Source organism: Vigna umbellata, chromosome 1, assembly GCF_029865625.1.
Source record: "Vigna umbellata cultivar VRB3 chromosome 1, Vumbellata_1.0, whole genome shotgun sequence".
Lineage (NCBI taxonomy): Eukaryota > Viridiplantae > Streptophyta > Magnoliopsida > Fabales > Fabaceae > Vigna > Vigna umbellata.
This window is the reverse complement of record NC_142165.1, coordinates 109132823-109151641: the sequence shown is the minus strand read 5'-3', so window position 1 is coordinate 109151641 and position 18819 is coordinate 109132823. Positions and strand designations below refer to the sequence as shown.

The following is an 18819-nucleotide window of genomic DNA, read 5'->3' as shown; positions in this document are numbered from 1 at the left end:
ATTTATGGGTCTATCTTTTATTCTCTTAAGATTTTGTGTCTTGATGAATTTATACACGACCACTCTTCCTTTTTTGTCTGTCTTGATGGCAGACAAAGATTGATTATATTATATACAGAATTATAAATTATCTTTCTCACTGCTCCTTTATATTGGGGTCTTGAGATGCGAAACCAAATGAAAACAGTAGCTTTTGGATATTTCATCATAATTTGGTGGATTTGTATCCAACATCTAATAGGAAAGTAAACATCAGGAACTGATCCTGCTGTAACATACGGTGTGTAAAGAAACTAATGGTGATTGAACTTCACTTCATCATGGAAATATTCCATGGGAGGAAGCAGTAACTTTCTAGAGTAGACAATCCTTTGTTTCTATTTCCTTGAGCATGAAAATGGCAGTTGGTAGTGCTTCAAACAGGATATATCAAATAATTCGATGAACCTCTGGTCTGACACCCTTGCTTTGGCACCTGCAAACCTTTGGTACTCGTCAAAAACGGATGATAGACACCATCTCTGCAATCTTCTTATGCATCCCACAAGGCAACCAGTGCGGTGCTGATCATGGTAAATAACGGAGCAATTGAAGAATAATAATTCCAAATAGTAAAGAAAATAAACTCTTAAGAACAAATTCATACTGCATACCTTTCCTCGTTTACAGTGAATCAAAAGGGGATGGTTTTTAACATCTGGAGACAGAAAATCGAGCATCAATTAGGTCGGTATTTCAGTAAAAAAATGCCGAAGCTGTATTTAATAGAACAGTGAAGCTCGAGGTTTTTTAAATACCGAGGGCTACTTTCAAAGCTTCCCGAATTGTATTGTTTGGGATGTTGACGAAGGGTTCCTGCCCACATTAGTTTCAGGCATGAGAAGGCAGTTAAAGGGAAAGGGGGATTGCTATCATTCAATCTTGAGATAACCTAATTTTGAGATAAAGACCGATTCCAAAGGATAATAACAATAATAATCCCACAAGCATACGAGGCACCTTAAAACCCCAGCAAAAGTTTGATTTCAAAGGAAAGTAAGAGTCTGCACTAGACAGGTAAGCTACAATATTGGTGACTATTTCGAAATACTTAAAGGACGTCAGACTATTTACTCTTCTGGTATATGATAGCATGGGATATTGAAAATAGAATCACTATTGTGTAAGTCATTTCTTAATCCCCAAAACTTTTGTCACATTAATTAGACAAATTCACGAACACACAGAAGCATCTTAAAGTCATTGTTCCAGCAAGTCCTGGATTTAAAGCACCTATAACCGATCTTAGTATGAGGCGGACTATAATAACTAGTATACTTGTTGCTAATGGGAGGTGAAAAAGGTTAATTTGTGATAAACTTCTTAAATGAGGCAAGAGTATGCCGAGGGCAATAAATAATCCGAATCTTTGTCCAGAAATAGCTTCATGCAGAGAATGAAGGAAAGAATTGATTCCAGAACTGCTTCAGGACAAAAGGACTGGCTGTTGTCATGAATTAAATAGGGATATGAAATGTTAACTGGATAAAGAGAAAGAAGCCGCAATCTTTCTTTGATTTGCTCGAAGAAGAAAATAATGGGAATAGATAGAAAATATGTACAGACAACTCATTTAGTTATAGCAGTAATGTATGGTAGAAAAATAGTTTCTTTCCAGGAAAATGTGGTAACATTAGCCAATTGACAGTGCAGGAGCAAACAGAAAAAGTGAAATTTTGGTTTTAAAAAGAAAGACCTTGTAGGGAGGGGAACTAGTATGCATTCAAACAAGAAAGAAGAATTGAGCGGATGTTAGAAATGAAATTACTGGTATAGTAAGCTAAATTCTTAGACTAGAAGTAAAACCAGGTAAATTTTCCAAAGCATGTTTTAAAAGCTAAATAAGCTTTCCCTATGAATCGACAAACATACCAAAGCGTACTGACAGCCTTACAGTATCGTCTTTGGTTCAATTGAAATTTACTATCAATTGGTGTAGTATGAAAATGAAATTAAGCCTGAAACTGAAGAGAAACCATGCCTACAAACATGCAAGAGAAACCCAATACTTTCTGGTGTGAGCATTGAAATTCACAGCCATACCAAATAATTGTTAAGCTAAAAGAACAGAAAATTGAGATTTTCTCTGGCCCTCACAACCAACTGTTGCAGTTGAATAACCAATATGAGGCAAAAATAATAAAAATAAAAAACAAAGGACCACGTTAAGAGCTCCTAGTGAAGGTAAACAGCCTCTTAGTCGACATTAATAGCGTGACACTTAATTATAGTGAATACAAGCCCTTAAAACAACTGAAAACAAAAAGGTTAATATATGCGATGCATCACATCCCTAGTCCATGGTATATTGCAGTTGCATACACATACATGTTCATACTTAGGTTTGCAATCGGTGTTACCTATAATTATAAATCCTTTTGATTTTATACAGCGCCGGAACATTTATAACCAACCACTAAGGACGCCCTCAAGAAATTTATGCAATCATAGTAAAGTAATTTTTATATATAGATCTTATTATATTCGACCTCGTCTTCAAATAACTAATTGAATAGTGTCCAAGCACCGCAGCAACACTGATCAAAATAATAGCCCAAGCTAAAATTAGAAAACTATTAAAAACAATCTGACAAAATTGGATTGGAAAGCAGAGTAAAATGGGAAAAAAGTTTATGCAAATATGCAGAACGTTCGAATCAAGTAACTCCAGTAAACAGGCAGACAACAAAGGGCAAAATTCATCAATTAATAATAATAATAATAATTTATTATAATAATAAAGAAGCATCTCAGGGCAAAGTAGAAACGACGATCACCACAAAAGGAATAATACAAACCTTACAGCCATCGATCCCGAACTGATAAAGTCTTATTCCGTTGTCCTTCAAAAATTCCGACGTCGTTTCTGGATACGGTTCAGGACACAAACATCTGCACCAAAATATATATGGATCCAACTGAAATACCGTGAAATTCTGGAAGCCGGACTGGACGACGAGACATAGAAGAAGGAAGAGAAAATGAAACAGACATTACGGAACGAAGACGGAGCGATTTCAGGAAACCGAAATTAGCAGAATTGGGAAAGCCAGACCGAAAAATGCCGTTGTCGACCATGGCGAAGTTGAGGGGCGGAACGAATATCTCATCGGCTTCGGCGTCGGTGCGGTCCTCCTGCGGCGGCGGAAGGGCGGGAGCGAGGGGCGGCTGGCCGTTGGAGTTGTCGAGCTTCATGGTTTTGGCGCCAAAATGAAGAACTGAAGTGCGAAGGAGGCGATTGATTGATGTTGTTACGTGGAGGAGCGAATTGATTGATTCACGGGATCTCCAGTTTTGAGGATCTGTCTATCGTGCTATTATTGATTATTAAATCAATATAGATAAGGATTTGGAGGCAGGGTGGTGAGAAATAGTGTAGAATATATATAGAAAACGGAAAGAAGAAAGGAGGAAAAGGTTAGAGGATCTTTGATAAGATGCTTTCAAGCATGCTACGTACACTGAAGGAATATGCCTTAATCGGAACCCACCACGAAAATACCAAACCTTTTGTATTTCGATGATCCAGATACTGTATTCGCCCGGGAGAGGACTTGTATTTTGAAGAAAAATCCGTATACTAGTACGTATCTAGAAAAAGTTAAAAAAGTATATAGCAACTTTATGGTGCGGGAAGAAAAACAAAACAATGACACATGAGTTTTGTGAAGAGCATTTGATCCAGTAACACAAGTGCTTAGTTTTTTGTAATTGCCCCTCGCTCCCTGCGACCACTAAATTTCGCCCAGCTCGTTTAGTCCAATTCAGTCAAATGGAGAGTAGCTTCTACACATGTTGCTTTATTCAGTAGCTTCTTTTTCATTTAGGTTGTTTTCTCCTTCTCTGCACGAAAATGGTCTTCATTGTTTCTTCTACCAAATGTCTTGTTCTTTTCAGCAATGGCTTCTCCACTCATGATTTGAAAGTTACACCACTGTGTAACCAAAGTAATCGGTAAGACCTCACTGCCTAGTGTTTAAAAGTGATCGTCTTTAACTTTGTTTACGTTTTTATGATAGATCTAAATCTTTCTTTGTTTCCTTTATCAAATGTCTTATTCTTTTTCGACAATTGTTTCTTCACTCACGATTTTAAGGTTACACATGTGTTTATTGAATAGTAAATAGACCATACAAATTTAAACTTAGAAACTTAATTAAGCTTTTAAATAATAACATTTATAGTAAAGCTTTCACTCCTCACTCCTTAAAAGAGTTTATTTGTTTTATTATAAAAAAAATGTTACTTGAATTTATTTAATTTAAATAGAAATTTTAAGGTTAACGAATACAAACAATAAACATAAAAAGTACATGAATTTAAATGTATTTAAATCTTTTAAAGTTTCAGTTAATTTTTACATCAAATTTTATTAATGAACCCACATGCATGTTTCTTCCGGTTTAAAAAAAAAAAATCAAAAGAAAAAAATAGTAAATTTTGTTCAAAGAAAAAAAAAATAGTTAGAGATGTGGCTATATGAGTGAACAAAATGTGGTGGCACTTCTCGATTTTTAAAACAAATCAGCTGCATCTCTTAGTCTTTTCCTACTCCTACACTGCCTTTATGTCTCTCCATTATTTTTCTCATCACTTTCCCCACAAACATTGTCTTTCTCACACATAAGCATTCACAATGACAACTTTATTTCATTTTATTTTTACACTTGTAATAGTCAACAGACCAAATTCAGTAATTGCTTGACTCGAAAATAGAACAATACACAATAGCACTGGACGATCGAAATTGATGAAGGCTGATGGCTTGCTGTTTGGATTTCCAACAAGGTAAGGAAGCATGACAGCAGAGATGAAGGCGTTTTTTCGATTCAACAGGTATGTTGCGGAGAGAGCAGAAGCTGGCGGGGGTGCCTGCTGGCTTCTTTGTCAGCAGGGGAACTCAGGGCGGAGGTCAAGAAACCACAACGTAAGACAGTTTAATTAGAATGCAATAACTGTAGAGTATATATACTCTGATTGTTATTCTACTGTTAACTCCTATCTGCTGCTTAGAACATATAACAAAAACGGGTTCTAAAGTGGCTTTAGCAGGAGTTGTCTATATCATAATTTCATAATTGGTTGTAAACTAGTTTTGAATTGCTTTGAATTTAGCAAATCTGTTTGAAAATGTTCTTGTCCTGTTAGAAACAATTGTAGTTTATCAAAATGTAGAAAACCTAAAAGTTTATTTCTGTCTATAAGCTTTGATATGATAAAATTAACACCAGGCCCCGCTCATCTCATGTTAGTAGCTGGCTAACACATTCAATCACCCAAAATCAGTGCATAACAAAACACTGACGACTAAAGTGTGCAAAATAATTGAGCTCTGGTTACCAGCAAATGAGGAGAGAATAGGTGAAAATTTAACAGCACTGACACTGTAATGTTGGAGAAGCCCACCAAAATGCAGAATAAGACCATTAAAGCTCTTGCAGAAAAAGATAAACCCGACAAAGGCAGATTGAACATGTAAATCTCAACATTGATTTCACTTAAACCAGCTAAGCCTCTAACAAAACTTATTTCAACATCTCAGACTCATCTGTTTGTCAAGCGGTACCTATCTCGATCCAGAGAAAGTCTTCCGGCTCCTCCTTGTTCGTGCATTCGTATGAGTCCTTTGTCCACGGCAGGGTAAGTTATCCACATGCCTGATCCCTCGGTAGCACTGAATGCCCACCAACCTTACCACATCTCTCTCAACGCACTTTTTCTGAAACACACATACACATAACGAAACAAGCAAGCCTATTTAGATAAAAGTTCTCCTCAAACACATACAAGTAGAAAATGAGAAGGCAGAAATAAATTAAACCTATTTTATAAGTTAGAATCAAATCATACACTACACGTTTTACAGAAGCTCTTTCATCTGACTTCTCTGAAAACCTATACACATACGTTGATCTTAACCAACGAGAAAAGTTTGACTCATTTTGCTTTGAGGGAACTATACTGACACCCTCCTTTTTCCATCCCTAACTGTCCTTAATCATCTGAAGACATTATACTGACACCCCTAATAGGGTGTGCCACTGTACCCAGTAAAGGAGGTTTGCGCACAACGCCGCCGAACATGATAGAGAATAATAGGAGTTTTGCGAAGTCTCGAAAGTAAGGTGCAATTTACTCTTTCTTTGGTTTTTTGTATTTGTGTGCAAACAACATAGAGTAATTTATGCAAAGAGGCGTCAAAAAGGTGGGAAGAAAATACCAAATCGTTTCCGATCAAGTACTTGGCGAGCAACTCGCGAATGGAATAGAGTTCCCTCTTGCTGAGATCCTTCACGAATTTGTTCTCAACTCCGAGCTCGCACACGATGTGGTGCGCTTTCGAGCGCCCTATTCCGTGCAGGTGCTGGAGAGCGTACTCCAGACGCTTATTGTCGGGGATCTCGCCTCCCATACCGCCTCCGATGTTGATGTTCTGCACGCGCACACCTCGAAGCTGCAAAACGGGAGAGAAAAGGACAACGTGAATCTCCAGAATGTTCGACAAAGCCCTAGGCGAAGGCGAATTGAGCCAAAGGAGAATTTACCGATAAGTTTTGGCGGAGGCGGAGAGCGACGTCGGAGAAGAGTCGCGCGGAGCCGAACATGTTGGAGTGGGAGGATTTGAAGATGCGACTGAGGAGAGGGAAAAAGGTAAGAGAAGATGCTTTCAAGTATGGTGTGTGATGACTGCAGCGGGAGGAGACGTATGCCGAAGTCGGAAGCCACCACGAAAATACCAAACCTTTGTATTTCGACGATCCAGATACTGTATTCGCGTATAGGAAAGGAAAGGACTTGTATTTGTTGATTGTATTTTGAAGTAAAATACTGTATTCCGTTGCCTGCTTTCAATTTTTTAATATCTTCTCATTCCAGATATTATTTTTGTACTTTGGTTGGGAAGTTAGGTCATATGAAAAAATAAAGATACTTTAACAATATTTTTTTAATAATATTTTTTTAACAATATTTTAACATTATTTATGTGTCATTTTGTGAGTTCAAAATTACTTTATAATCAATAATAATAATCATAAATATCAGCATGAACCAGTCACAAAATAACATGTAAATAGTATTAAAATATTATAAAAAAAATGATGTCAAAATATTATTATTTAATCTAAAATCTAAAATGACCCTCCTTCTAAACTATATGGAGTGGGAGGAACAATTAAAGTTAGGTAAAATTTTACATGTGTAATTAATTATTGTATTATTTTTAACGGGAATCCTAATCAGTGTCCATTTAGTTAAAATTAATGATTTTTTATTCCAAAATCTCGAATGATTAACTTTATTAATTAAAATAATATAAATTCATATAGATAAAGATAAAAATGTTTTTTTTATCTTTTATACACGTATAATGAGTTTTAAACACAAAATAATTGCTTTAGAATTTTTAGTATCTTTATCAATAAGTAAACAAAAACATCTCTTGTAGGCTTAATACTGAAGTTTAAAATGTGAAAACTGTAAAAGTTTGAAAGATACAGTCTTTTCTTTGTATTATTTTTTGTCACTTCTTTAAATTAATTTTTCTTATTTATTTTAAATATGTTAAATATGTGTGAGTGTTAAATATGATGATAAAAAAATTTCCAATTTTCATTGCTATTTTTCATACTGTTTTTGCTTTTGCTTAGTTAGATCGAGGAAAATAAATCACGTAATCTCCAAGGACACTTTTGCTTTCTTGCTTAACTTAAGTTTTTTTTAAAGACAGACAATTAAAAAGAAAGAAAAACTGTACAATAACATGAAAATTATTTTATTATTTTGTAATTTTTTTAAACTTCTTTTTGTGTGTATAAAATAAATAATCAATTACAATTATATAACACATATGAATATTTTTATCTTTTGAATAAAATAAAATTGCATTAATAGTTATTGAGTCATAATTCATTAACGTCAAAATTATCAATGAATTTTTGTAAAACTTAATGTTTGTTATTATTGTATGATCCTATTTTTAATGTTAGTTAAGTTATATTTTAGCTTCTTATATACTTATTAAAACAATAAATGCTTTTATTCCATGACTTTATATGAAATTACTAGTTGTGTTTGCTTTTTTAGAATGAGTTTAGAAGAATATATTTGAGTAAATTTTATGAGAAAATGGGGGCCTGATAGTGGCGCTGTAATTCAAAAGTTCAAAATGATGAGAAAAAGAAACGTATCCGCAAATCCAGGGTATCCTCGTGGATCTTTCGTGTTGAATAAAGGGCCCCATTAGAAGCAAACCAATTGAACATGATCTTAGCCGCTAATCACCGAAGTAAAACTCCACTTAGATTACTAATCTTTCCCAAAATTGAAAACCAAGGAAAGGAGGAACTCTTCACTGAACTATAAGCAAACCCTCGAGGCGTTGCGTAGCAGCTTAGGGATTGTTCGAGTCAAACGCTTCATTTTCGAAGATGAAAGCAGTCTCCGATTGGATCGATTCTTGTTCCAAAGAGCAATTGACGACGTATCAAGAATGGTTCATCTTAGCCGATTCAGGTTTTACTGCTTCGCTTCCTTTCATTCTTCAACTCCATTCGCATTCGGATGTAACTCATTCTTTTTCTCTTTTCTTCTCTTATTTGATCGTAGACGGAGATGGCCGTATCTCTGGAAATGATGCAACCAAGTTCTTTGCTCTCTCCAACTTGTCTCGCTCCCAACTCAAGCAGGTATATATTCCTTTTCTTATCATTCATTTTTCAATTTACAACGACTCTTAAATTTTTATGCCATTCTTCGTAATCATTCTTCGTAAGTTCAACTAGTTTAATTGTATTTCCGATTTTAGTGAAATTTAATCTATACTTGCTTAATTGCTCTCCGTAGGTTTGGGCTATCGCTGATGCTAAAAGACAAGGATTTCTAGGTTTTCAAGAGTTTGTTATCGCAATGCAGGTTCGGATTTTTAAATACCGACTCTTGCTTTAATATGGATAATCTGCTATCAGAATCTTACTTTAAAATTGAATGTTTTTTTAATAAACAGCTGGTTGCGCTGGCACAAGCAGGATACGATATCAACTCAGATATCCTTAAAGCGGAAAGTAAGTTCACCTATATAATGTCATTCATACTGGCCATTTGTTTGTGTTGATCTTTACCTTATCAGATACTTGCCCACATTTTTTCTGGAATGACATGTTTCGCATGTGGTGGTAAGAATACTTAAGTGAGATCCCATATCATGGCCGATTTTATACGTGGGCTGTGAATCACTTGGCGTGATACGAGTCATTTGTTGTATCACTGCAAGGCTGAATTAACTGAAATATGTATATGTGTAAAAGAAAGTTCATTTACTTCACTATTGAGGTTTATTTCTCAAGTCCTATAAATCCAAATTTCATGCAATACTGAAGGAGAAACAGGCTTGGGGAAATCTACTGGTCCTGATACTTACAGAAATGGATAACCTGCCAGACTTATTGAGCCTTGTGAACTGGAAGGGTGTTGATCTCAATGAATAACGGTTCAAAATATTGGTGCAAAGGGAATATATGTTATCTATTAGATTCAGAGATACACGTTTCTCTTCTGTCTAAATTCGTAGTCTGTCGTTCCAAATACTTTGTAGTATTCACTCTTTCCAATGCATTTTATTTTTTCCATTTCTTTTGATTTCAGTTAACAAGGAAAATATTAAATCTCCAGTAATGGAAGGGCTTGATGGTTTAATAGATGTGAGCAATTTTTGTACCTCACCTTGTCTTTATTTAACAATTAAATAATTTTAATACTGTTGATTATTTTTCTAAATGTTTTACCTTTCCTTTTTCTTTTTCAGCAGACAAAGAATTTGACATTACATTCCCAACCAGAGGCATTTGGTTAGACGTGTAATATTTTTTCCACATTCACGACATTGTACCGTGTAATTAATATTGATTCTATTATTTACTGATAATATGTAGGGACTGCTCAACCTCAGCCTTTGCCCCTCAATTCATGGGCTGCTCCAAAATCTGTGAAGAAAGTGAGTCACCCAAATCAATGCCCATTTGAACAACAATAAGTGGTTTGCTTTTAAAAGAGTTTAGAAAATGAAGTCACTTTGGTTTGTTCTTGAGAAGATTGTATGAATTAATGATACTTAATGTATGGTGCAAAAATTAACCGACAGCTTTAAATTAGTGAATGGTTGGATTACTTTAAGAGATTATGCATTCAGAATTGATAGCATTCTTCTTGCATATGTTCATTGCCATGACAAATCCGTTGATGTGTAAAAAGCAATATTGGATCAACATGATTCCTAAGTTAAAATTATTAGTAATGTGCGCTTGTGAACTCATTAATTTTGAAGCTCAATTACACAGGCCTTGTGTTACCTTAGTCGATTGCCAGGTATATTCTAATTATAAAATTTTGGTCTATTTTAGTTACCTCTCAATGCAGTTACATCAATAATTGATGGTTTGAAGAGATTGTACGTGGAAAAGCTAAAGCCGTTGGAGGTCACTTATCAATTCAATGATTTTGTATCTCCATTATTGGTAAGCGACTTGTACACCCAATATACAAATAAAGTATCTCAAATTTTGTGAACTGTACATTTATGCATATTAATTAATTAACATGACTTATTATTCAGGTAAATGTGAAATATTCAGTTTAAGAATGTCTATGATTTGTCTTTCAGACCGACAGTGATTTTGATGCTAAACCAATGGTTATGCTTCTTGGTCAATATTCCACAGGGAAAACAACCTTCATAAAACATATGCTAAGATGCAATTATCCAGGTTGGTTGAGTCGTGGATAATCTAGCAGCCGCATTATTTGAAATCCTCCGTGCAAGTAATATATGAAGGCATATAAATTACTTTATTGATCCTGTCTCCTGTTAATTATTCACACAGGTGCACACATTGGACCAGAGCCTACAACGGACAGATTTGTGGTTGTCATGGTACAATAATCCCTTTTTCTAGCATTAGTTTTGAAAATTGTTAATTTGTTACCTTGTCATGTTCATTTGTGCTTTGCTTGCGCTCATGGAGGTTCAAAGTTGAATGTGTTTTTTACTTGTAGTCTGGTTCTGATGAAAGGAGTATTCCTGGAAATACAGTAGCTGTTGATGCTGCTATGCCTTTTAGTGGCCTGACAACTTTTGGTGGTTCATTTTTGTCAAAGTTCCAGTGTTCTCAACTGCCACATCCAGTGAGTTTTCTATATATGCTTACAACTTGTGTCATTTATTTGTCCTTGGACTTGAAGCAATTTTTTCTTTTAGCTGCTAGATGAAATAACATTTGTGGACACTCCTGGTGTCCTCTCTGGAGAAAAACAAAGGACTCAACGAAGTTATGACTTCACAGGTGTTATATCTTGGTTTGCTGCAAAATGTGATCTGATACTTCTGCTATTTGATCCTCACAAACTTGACATCAGTGATGAATTTAAACGTGTAATTGGGTCTCTACACGGTCATGATGACAAGATTCGTGTGGTTTTGAATAAAGCGGACCAAATTGATACTCAACAAGTAATGAACTGCCGTCAACTCTGTCTCCTGTTCTAGATAAATTTGTGATTTACTTTTGACTTATTTCCAATCCTCATTTTAATAACGTAGCTCATGAGAGTTTATGGAGCATTGATGTGGTCTCTGGGGAAAGTTCTGAATACTCCAGAAGTTATGCGTGTATATATTGGGTAGGTTTCATCTTTTACATATTGCTAATGATTTCTACTTTATTTACAATGACTCGATTTAAGTATTTAACCATTTATTTAAGATTGTACTGTCTTGTTGCAGTTGAACATTATTCGATCTCAGTTTTGTTGACCAATTGATTTGTCTTTTTAACACATTGTAGTTGAAATTTACTTTTAAAATGCTTAGCATTTGTTGAGCTTTCACATTGTTTTCATATCACATCAGTTGTAAGTTTATTTTACTTTTCTTTGCAGCTCATTTAATGATAAGCCTATAAACGAAGGATTTGTTGGCCCGTTAGGGCAGGAGCTCTTTGAAAAGGAACAGAATGATCTTCTTGCAGACTTGGTAGATATTCCAAGAAAGGCATGCGACAGTCGGGTATGGTCCTATTTTCATAATATTGTCTGACCTGGTATTTCAAATATGTGAATTAAGTGCGTATGGCAGGTCGTTCTATTAATCCTTCTAATACTTTTTTATCTTGTAATATATTACTTTTTGTTTCTGGTTCTAAATTCTGAGGTGTTGGAACTGTGCAGATCAATGAATTTGTGAAACGTGCTAGATCTGCTAAAATTCATGCGTATCTAATTAGTCATCTTAGGAATGAGATGCCAGCAATGATGGGCAAAGCTAAGGCTCAACAAAGGCTTATAGAGAATCTTGAAGACGAATTTAAAAAGGTCTCTCCTTTCACTTCGTCTCCCTTGTTTCCTCTCATTTATTAATTCTTATCATATATGATACAGGTTCAAAGGCAGTTTCATCTACCAGCTGGTGATTTTCCCGATGTAGAACACTTCAGAGAGATTTTGAGTAGCTATAGCATTGACAAATTTGAGAAACTAAAGCCCAAAATGATTCAAGCGGTTGATGACATGCTTGGATACGAAATACCAGAGTTATTAAAAAAGTTCAGAAATCCTTATGATTGAATTAACAAAGTTTTTCATTTTATGATTGTTTTTAGGCTGAGATTTTTTATATAAATGATGAATTTTTTCATGTCTCAATGTCTATCGTAGTGTACCCCATGGGCAATCCATAGTGAAATTTACTATGTAAAAGCCGTTAATTATATTCTATTTATTTTTATTTTTCTCCTCGGTCATACCTCAATTTCCACAACACCATATCGAATCTACAATATTGAATGTTTGACTTTGTAATTATCAAAAATTTAATATGAAATAAAAGAAAGAAAAATTAATGGAAATCGAGCACTGTTTGTTGAAATAAAAATTAGAGAAGGAAATAAAAAATTGAAACGGTATATATATATATATATGTATGGTTTTAGACCAATCTGGTTTCGTCAAGCTTAAACCCTCTCACCAACAAGATTAGGATGGTCTATCTACACAAAAAAAAATCACTTTATTTGTTATATAACCATTTAAAAAATGTGTATTTTAAAATATGTGAATAAGTGTGGATACTCACATATATTTTAAAAATATATCTTATAAATTTTTAAAATAAAATAATAAAAAGTATATAAAATATAATATAAATTAAATTAAATATAAATTAAAATATAATTTCAATTAAATTTAAACTAATAAAAATATAAATTAATAATAATTTGAATTAAATTTAATTTAATAATTTAATTTTAAATTTTGTAAATGATGAATATCTACGTATACACAAATAATATAAACGGATATTATGCTATTAATTAATAATAAATAGTTATACACACTAATTATTTATCGTAAATTTTATCTAAAAATATTCACATGTTTTTCACATTCTCAAAGAGCAACATCCTCTTCTACTCTTCTACTGTTAGGTTAAAATCTCAACTAAAGTATATAAGAAAAGACTTAAAGATTTAGATTGATACCTTATAAGCATATGCACATCAATGCAATATAGTAAAAGTATATAAACAAGGAAACACAAGCTGAAAAAGAGTTCCTAAATCCAGAGAAGCCATGGGCGACTGGAGTCTCAACCAGGAATTGGTGGAATAAAAGGATGGATTGGAAAAGAAAAAACTTTCTACCACAAAAAAAAAAAAATAGTAAAAAGGAGCTATTAAAAAAATTAAATAAGAATGCACTTATGCACCCAACTTAACAAGGATTAGAAATTCTAATTTCCAAATTTGTTTGCCTTCACACGAACCAAGGTTGCAGAATGAAAAGATAGCTTATTTCATGTTTCGTACGTGCTCTCATTAGAGGAGTTGGTCGATGAATGCAGAGAATAATCGAAACATTTCTTATTGAAATTATTCCCATTATCAAATTTGGGAAACAACAAACAAAGGACGCACAATCATTTTTTGTTTATGATGACAGATAAATCAAATAATTTCCCCAAGTGCCAAACAATTCCAACATAAAATAAGGTTGTATCTCTGATAATTCAAGGTGGGATCTCATGAGTGTAATCGCATATCAGTTATTATGTGTTTCTATTTGCATTTTCATACTGCTCTTTATTTCAAATTATGTTAAAAGATAAGAAAGTCACTCTTTGTCGTTTTAAACTCAACACACATATGCATATTTTTTCTATTATATAATTAATATGATTTTTTTTTCTATTTTCCTAATGTAAAAAAGAAAAACCGAGAAATATGATTTTACTAATATATTAAGAAGTAATGTTGATAAAAACCACAAAATAGGTATGGACGTTGGATCTTCAGATGCAATGGTTCCTCCTCGAATTAATTCATTAAATCTTAAGATATTCGACATTTAATAAATTCCAAACACAAAGTTTGAACCACAGAATTTATTTAAGTTGATTTAATAACAAAAAAAATGTGTTTTATACTAATTTCTAACTTCATATAAGACTTGTGAATTGATGAAACAAATATGAATAGAATTTAAAAGAAATTAATAAACTAAAGATCAAAATATAAAAAATGAAATTAAAGTATATTTTAAACTTTTCTTATTTGAATTTATCTTATAAAGTAAACACTTTATACAAAATAGTGTTTATTTATTTTTATTTTTGTAATTTATGCTACTAGTCTTAGTTAAGTAATCTCTCCCGCTTTATTTAATAAGTCATAAATAAGAGATTTAAAACACGTCATAAACAATAATTAAGATATTTAAAATATATTAAATATTTTAATTTAATCTTAAAGGTTAATTGAAAAATAAATAAAAAAGTTAACAAATTAGGTCAATTAATTACTTTCGGCCAAACTAATTTATCAATTATGTTTAGCTTTAAACTCGATTTACGATTAAATAGTATACATATTTTTTTTTAAATCATGAATTGTTACTCACAGTAAAGTTATTATTTTATATAATATTTATTTCGAAACTTATATTTTAATTAACTGATGATGTAAGAATCTGCATTGACATAATGAAAATTAAACAGTAATTTTATTATTGGCTTTAATATTTTCAGACATAATAATATTTTTAAATAAATTCGTTGATCGGTAAATGTTCAAAGCAAATATAAAAAAGTGGTTAAACGGCAGAAAGGATGGTTGAGTCTGGGTGGTTATGGTGAGTGTGTGTTAACTTGGATTGCATCGAAAGTGGAAATGGTGAAGTCAAAGAGATTTGAAGGAAAGGTGGTGATTGTGACGGCTTCCACGCAAGGAATCGGTTTAGCCATAGCCGAGAGGCTTGGCCTCGAAGGTGCATCCGTTGTTATCTCTTCTCGCAAACAGGTTCAATTCCCCTTTCTTGATTTCTTTTCTATCCACTCAATTTTAGGTTTTCCCTTCATGTTCTTCATCTTCATCCCGTTCAATTACCGCAGCAAAACGTTGACGCGGCGGCGGAAAAACTGAGGGCAAAAGGAATTGAAGTGTTAGGGGTTGTTTGCCATGTTTCTAATCCTCAACAACGGAAGGAGTTGATACTCAAAACTGTGCAGGTCAGATCTTCAGATCAATTATAAGATAGTTTAACACTCTAAACTATCACTTTTAAATAACTCTTACTCGGATTTGTAAAAGTTTGTTGTACAGTAATTTTATTGTTTTTTTATTATTGAAGTTATACTAAGGATGATAAAAACATTTTATACTAAATTTACATGTCCATTGAATTCTTACTTAAAATTAAACCATTTTAAATTATATCACAGTGTTTGATTTGATAAAGATGAATAATCTTGGTCATCTTGATCATATGTTGTACCGGTCTAAATCTCATTCAGGCTCATTATTCTTTGTTGTTTTCGTCAGGAGGTTAGACTGATACTTGGCCTTCATGTTTTTCAATACATGGTTTCTATAAAATTGAAATCTGTCTTCCAACTTAGTTCTAATATGTGATTGAACACTCTGGTTTGGTACAGAAGTATGGAAAGATAGATGTTGTTGTGTCCAATGCTGCTGCAAATCCTTCTGTTGATTCCATCTTGCAAACAAAAGACACTGTCCTTGACAAGCTATGGGAGATAAATGTCAAAGCTACTATACTTCTTTTGAAGGTAATTAACTCCGTGAAATGGGGAAAACAAAGAAGAACGAATTTGATATATATTTTTCAGCATTATCTTTTTGTCATCTTGGTATGATGTGCTGATGTGATTGGTTTATGCAGGATGCTGCGCCTCACTTGCAGAAGGGTTCTTCTGTTGTTATCATTTCCTCAATTGCTGGTTATAACCCGCCACCTTCTTTGGCTATGTATGGAGTGACCAAAACAGCCCTTCTTGGACTTACCAAAGTTAGTACACGAGACTTGCAATTGTTCCTTCAAAAGAATTATAAACCACCGTTACTATCTTTTATTTTTTTTTAATTTGCTAATGATTTGTAATGGATAGGCCCTGGCTGCTGAGATGGCCCCAGACACTCGTGTAAACTGTGTTGCTCCTGGTTTTGTGCCGACCAATTTTGCTTCATTCATTACAACTAATGAAGCTGTCGTGAGTGTCTTCTGAACCCTTCCTCCATTGAATCCCATTCCTCGACATTTAATCATTCTGTGTTACTGCAGAGAAAAGAGCTTGAAGATAAAACAATTCTTAAAAGGCTCGGTACAACAGAAGACATGGCTGCTGCAACAGCATTTTTGGCATCCGACGATGCTTCTTATATAACAGGAGAGACTATAGTAGTTGCTGGGGGAACGCCTTCAAGGTTGTAGCTTCCGCTATTATTCTCTCAGTCAACACATATTTGAAGTTCTTTTTAGCAATAAATTATTACCTGCTAGTCTGAATCCATGGGATATATATGTTCATGAACAGTGTTTATTTCAATTTCTTGTTAGTACCGTAAGGATATTATTACTAAGCTATGTTTGGGGTTTATGAAATAAAAAAGAAAAAAGTATAGGCTGAATAGCATAAATATAATATTTTGGAAAAGAAACATTTAACGGGATTATTAAAGAAATTATATGAGTTATTAGGTTTTAAAAGGAAAAAGAAAAGTTACTTAGGTATCAAATAGGTGTTCATCCGAAAGTACGTCTCCAGGTAAGGGTCAACTCACGACCATTAGTTCAGGGATAATGATATTTTAATAACATTTTTTAACCATATTAATATTATTTATGTGTTATTATATGATTATTATTATTGATTGTGAAATAATTTTGAACCAATCACAAACTGATACGTAAATAATATTAAAATGTTGTTAAAGTACCGTTATTTATTACTACGGATTATTTGAAAAGTTTAGGCAACTTTTGAAGAGAACTTCTTCTCTGCAAGTTATGTGTTGCGACTTTTTTTAAAGAAGAATTATCTGTTGACATTCATTTTAACAACTTTTTTAATAATGAAGTATTATATTAACTAATAAAAATAAAAATAAAAAAAGTTGAAATAAACACTTTTAAATGATAAAATATTATATTTAACTAACCATTTTAAAATAAAATAAGGAAATGATAGAGGTTTTCTTTCCTCCAAGGTGTTTTCACTAGCATTTTTGGCCCACTGGGGAACAAAAGAAATTGGCAACAGTTAGAGTTAAGTTATGAATTTTTTTTCTTAACAGTGAGAAGACTAACTAACGAGTCTAGAAAGATGAAGTATGATGAGCTAGACCAGACATAAAATATGATATAAAATGTTTAGATACACTTCTAATTTAGTTATGTCAAAATTAATTAAAATAATTCTATATATACTTCTAATTTACTGATGTAAAGGTTAATAACCATCACATAATACAATTCTACTAATTTTTATAAAAAAATAAATAATATGATATTTTTAACTTTTAATAATAATAACAATTCAAACTTTCATTCCATTAATAATCATTTTATATTCAATTTAAATATTACCAGACTATTAGAAATACACACAGTATATGCAGGTACATTAAATTTTTTTTATGATAAAAAAATAGTAATATTTATTGTTATAATAATAAATGTAAAAGAAAATATAAATCACTTTTATAATTTTATTGTAAATACTTTTTATTTATTATGTAGATAATTTTTTTATAGATAATTATTTTAGTTTAAAAAATGATTAAATTTAAAAAAACAGATAAATTGAGAAAAAATGATTAAATTTAAAAAGACATTCAATTAAAAAATAAAATTGAAAAAAATTATTTTAATTTAGGAAAAATCATGACTTAAAATTTTAAATAAAATGTGTACACCAAAGAAGAGAACTCCTTTGTAGAATAACTAATGGATTGTGTTTCCACTTTTAAAAAAATAAAAATTAAATATTCTAATTATTATGAAGATAAAGAAATCTGATTAAATTTATATAAAATATATATTCTTAAAAAATTACAAAATCTGAAAGATAAAATAATGAATAAACTAATTTAAATTAATTGAGATAAAATATGTTTTATAGATAATATAGGTATTAATAAATAATAATAATGTTTTCAAAAGAAATAATAAAGTATTATTCTTATTAGTTTTAATTATTTAAAAAACCAAAAAGGATAATTTTTAAAATAATTCAAACTTTGACATACTCTAATGTAATAATTTAAAAGCAAGTTAAAAGTTGGTTTTAATGGTTAACCCTTCTAACTTTATTTTATTTTACATTTTCATATTATTTCTTATATTTACTATTATTATCATTACTCGTATTATATAATGTTTCAATAATGTTATTGAGGAATGGACTGTATTTGACATTATAATGATGTTATTAAT

At 32.3% G+C, this 18819-nt stretch overlaps 4 protein-coding genes across 5 annotated transcripts; 2 read left to right on the top strand and 2 right to left on the bottom strand.

Annotated features, from left to right (window-relative positions):
• Positions 1-166: 166 nt before the first annotated feature.
• Positions 167-3419, bottom strand: LOC124833621 (inositol diphosphatase DSP4-like). The gene is made up of 5 exons (XM_047308142.2): positions 3032-3419; positions 2838-2931; positions 798-855; positions 654-697; positions 167-563 (listed from the first exon to the last, which is right to left on the bottom strand). Exons 1-5 carry the CDS (start codon positions 3232-3234, stop codon positions 378-380), a joined length of 585 nt encoding a protein of 194 aa, XP_047164098.1. The 5' UTR covers positions 3235-3419; the 3' UTR covers positions 167-377.
• A 1935-nt stretch (positions 3420-5354) lies between these two features.
• On the bottom strand, positions 5355-6803 carry LOC124833622 (small ribosomal subunit protein uS13m). Its single transcript, XM_047308143.2, has 3 exons — positions 6585-6803; positions 6260-6493; positions 5355-5758 (listed from the first exon to the last, which is right to left on the bottom strand). The coding sequence occupies exons 1-3, from the start codon at positions 6642-6644 to the stop codon at positions 5606-5608; spliced, it is 447 nt and encodes a 148-aa protein (XP_047164099.1). The 5' UTR covers positions 6645-6803; the 3' UTR covers positions 5355-5605.
• A 1439-nt stretch (positions 6804-8242) lies between these two features.
• LOC124833623 (EH domain-containing protein 1-like) lies at positions 8243-12830 on the top strand. 2 transcript variants are annotated; one of them, XM_088105551.1, is made up of 16 exons: positions 8243-8553; positions 8647-8726; positions 8884-8952; positions 9044-9101; positions 9682-9737; positions 9845-9884; positions 9969-10030; positions 10437-10550; positions 10697-10799; positions 10917-10966; positions 11089-11217; positions 11291-11542; positions 11633-11712; positions 11971-12097; positions 12259-12402; positions 12469-12830. In XM_088105551.1, exons 1-16 carry the CDS (start codon positions 8469-8471, stop codon positions 12652-12654), a joined length of 1635 nt encoding a protein of 544 aa, XP_087961677.1. In that variant the 5' UTR covers positions 8243-8468; the 3' UTR covers positions 12655-12830. The 2 variants fall into 2 exon arrangements, with proteins under 2 accessions (XP_087961677.1, XP_047164100.2); XM_047308144.2 differs by having other exon boundaries at positions 8244-8553; positions 9842-9884.
• Positions 12831-15172: 2342 nt separating this feature from the next.
• Positions 15173-16949, top strand: LOC124833618 (tropinone reductase-like 3). Its single transcript, XM_047308136.2, has 6 exons — positions 15173-15383; positions 15476-15592; positions 16019-16153; positions 16267-16392; positions 16493-16594; positions 16666-16949. Exons 1-6 carry the CDS (start codon positions 15255-15257, stop codon positions 16813-16815), a joined length of 759 nt encoding a protein of 252 aa, XP_047164092.1. The 5' UTR covers positions 15173-15254; the 3' UTR covers positions 16816-16949.
• Positions 16950-18819: the final 1870 nt, after the last annotated feature.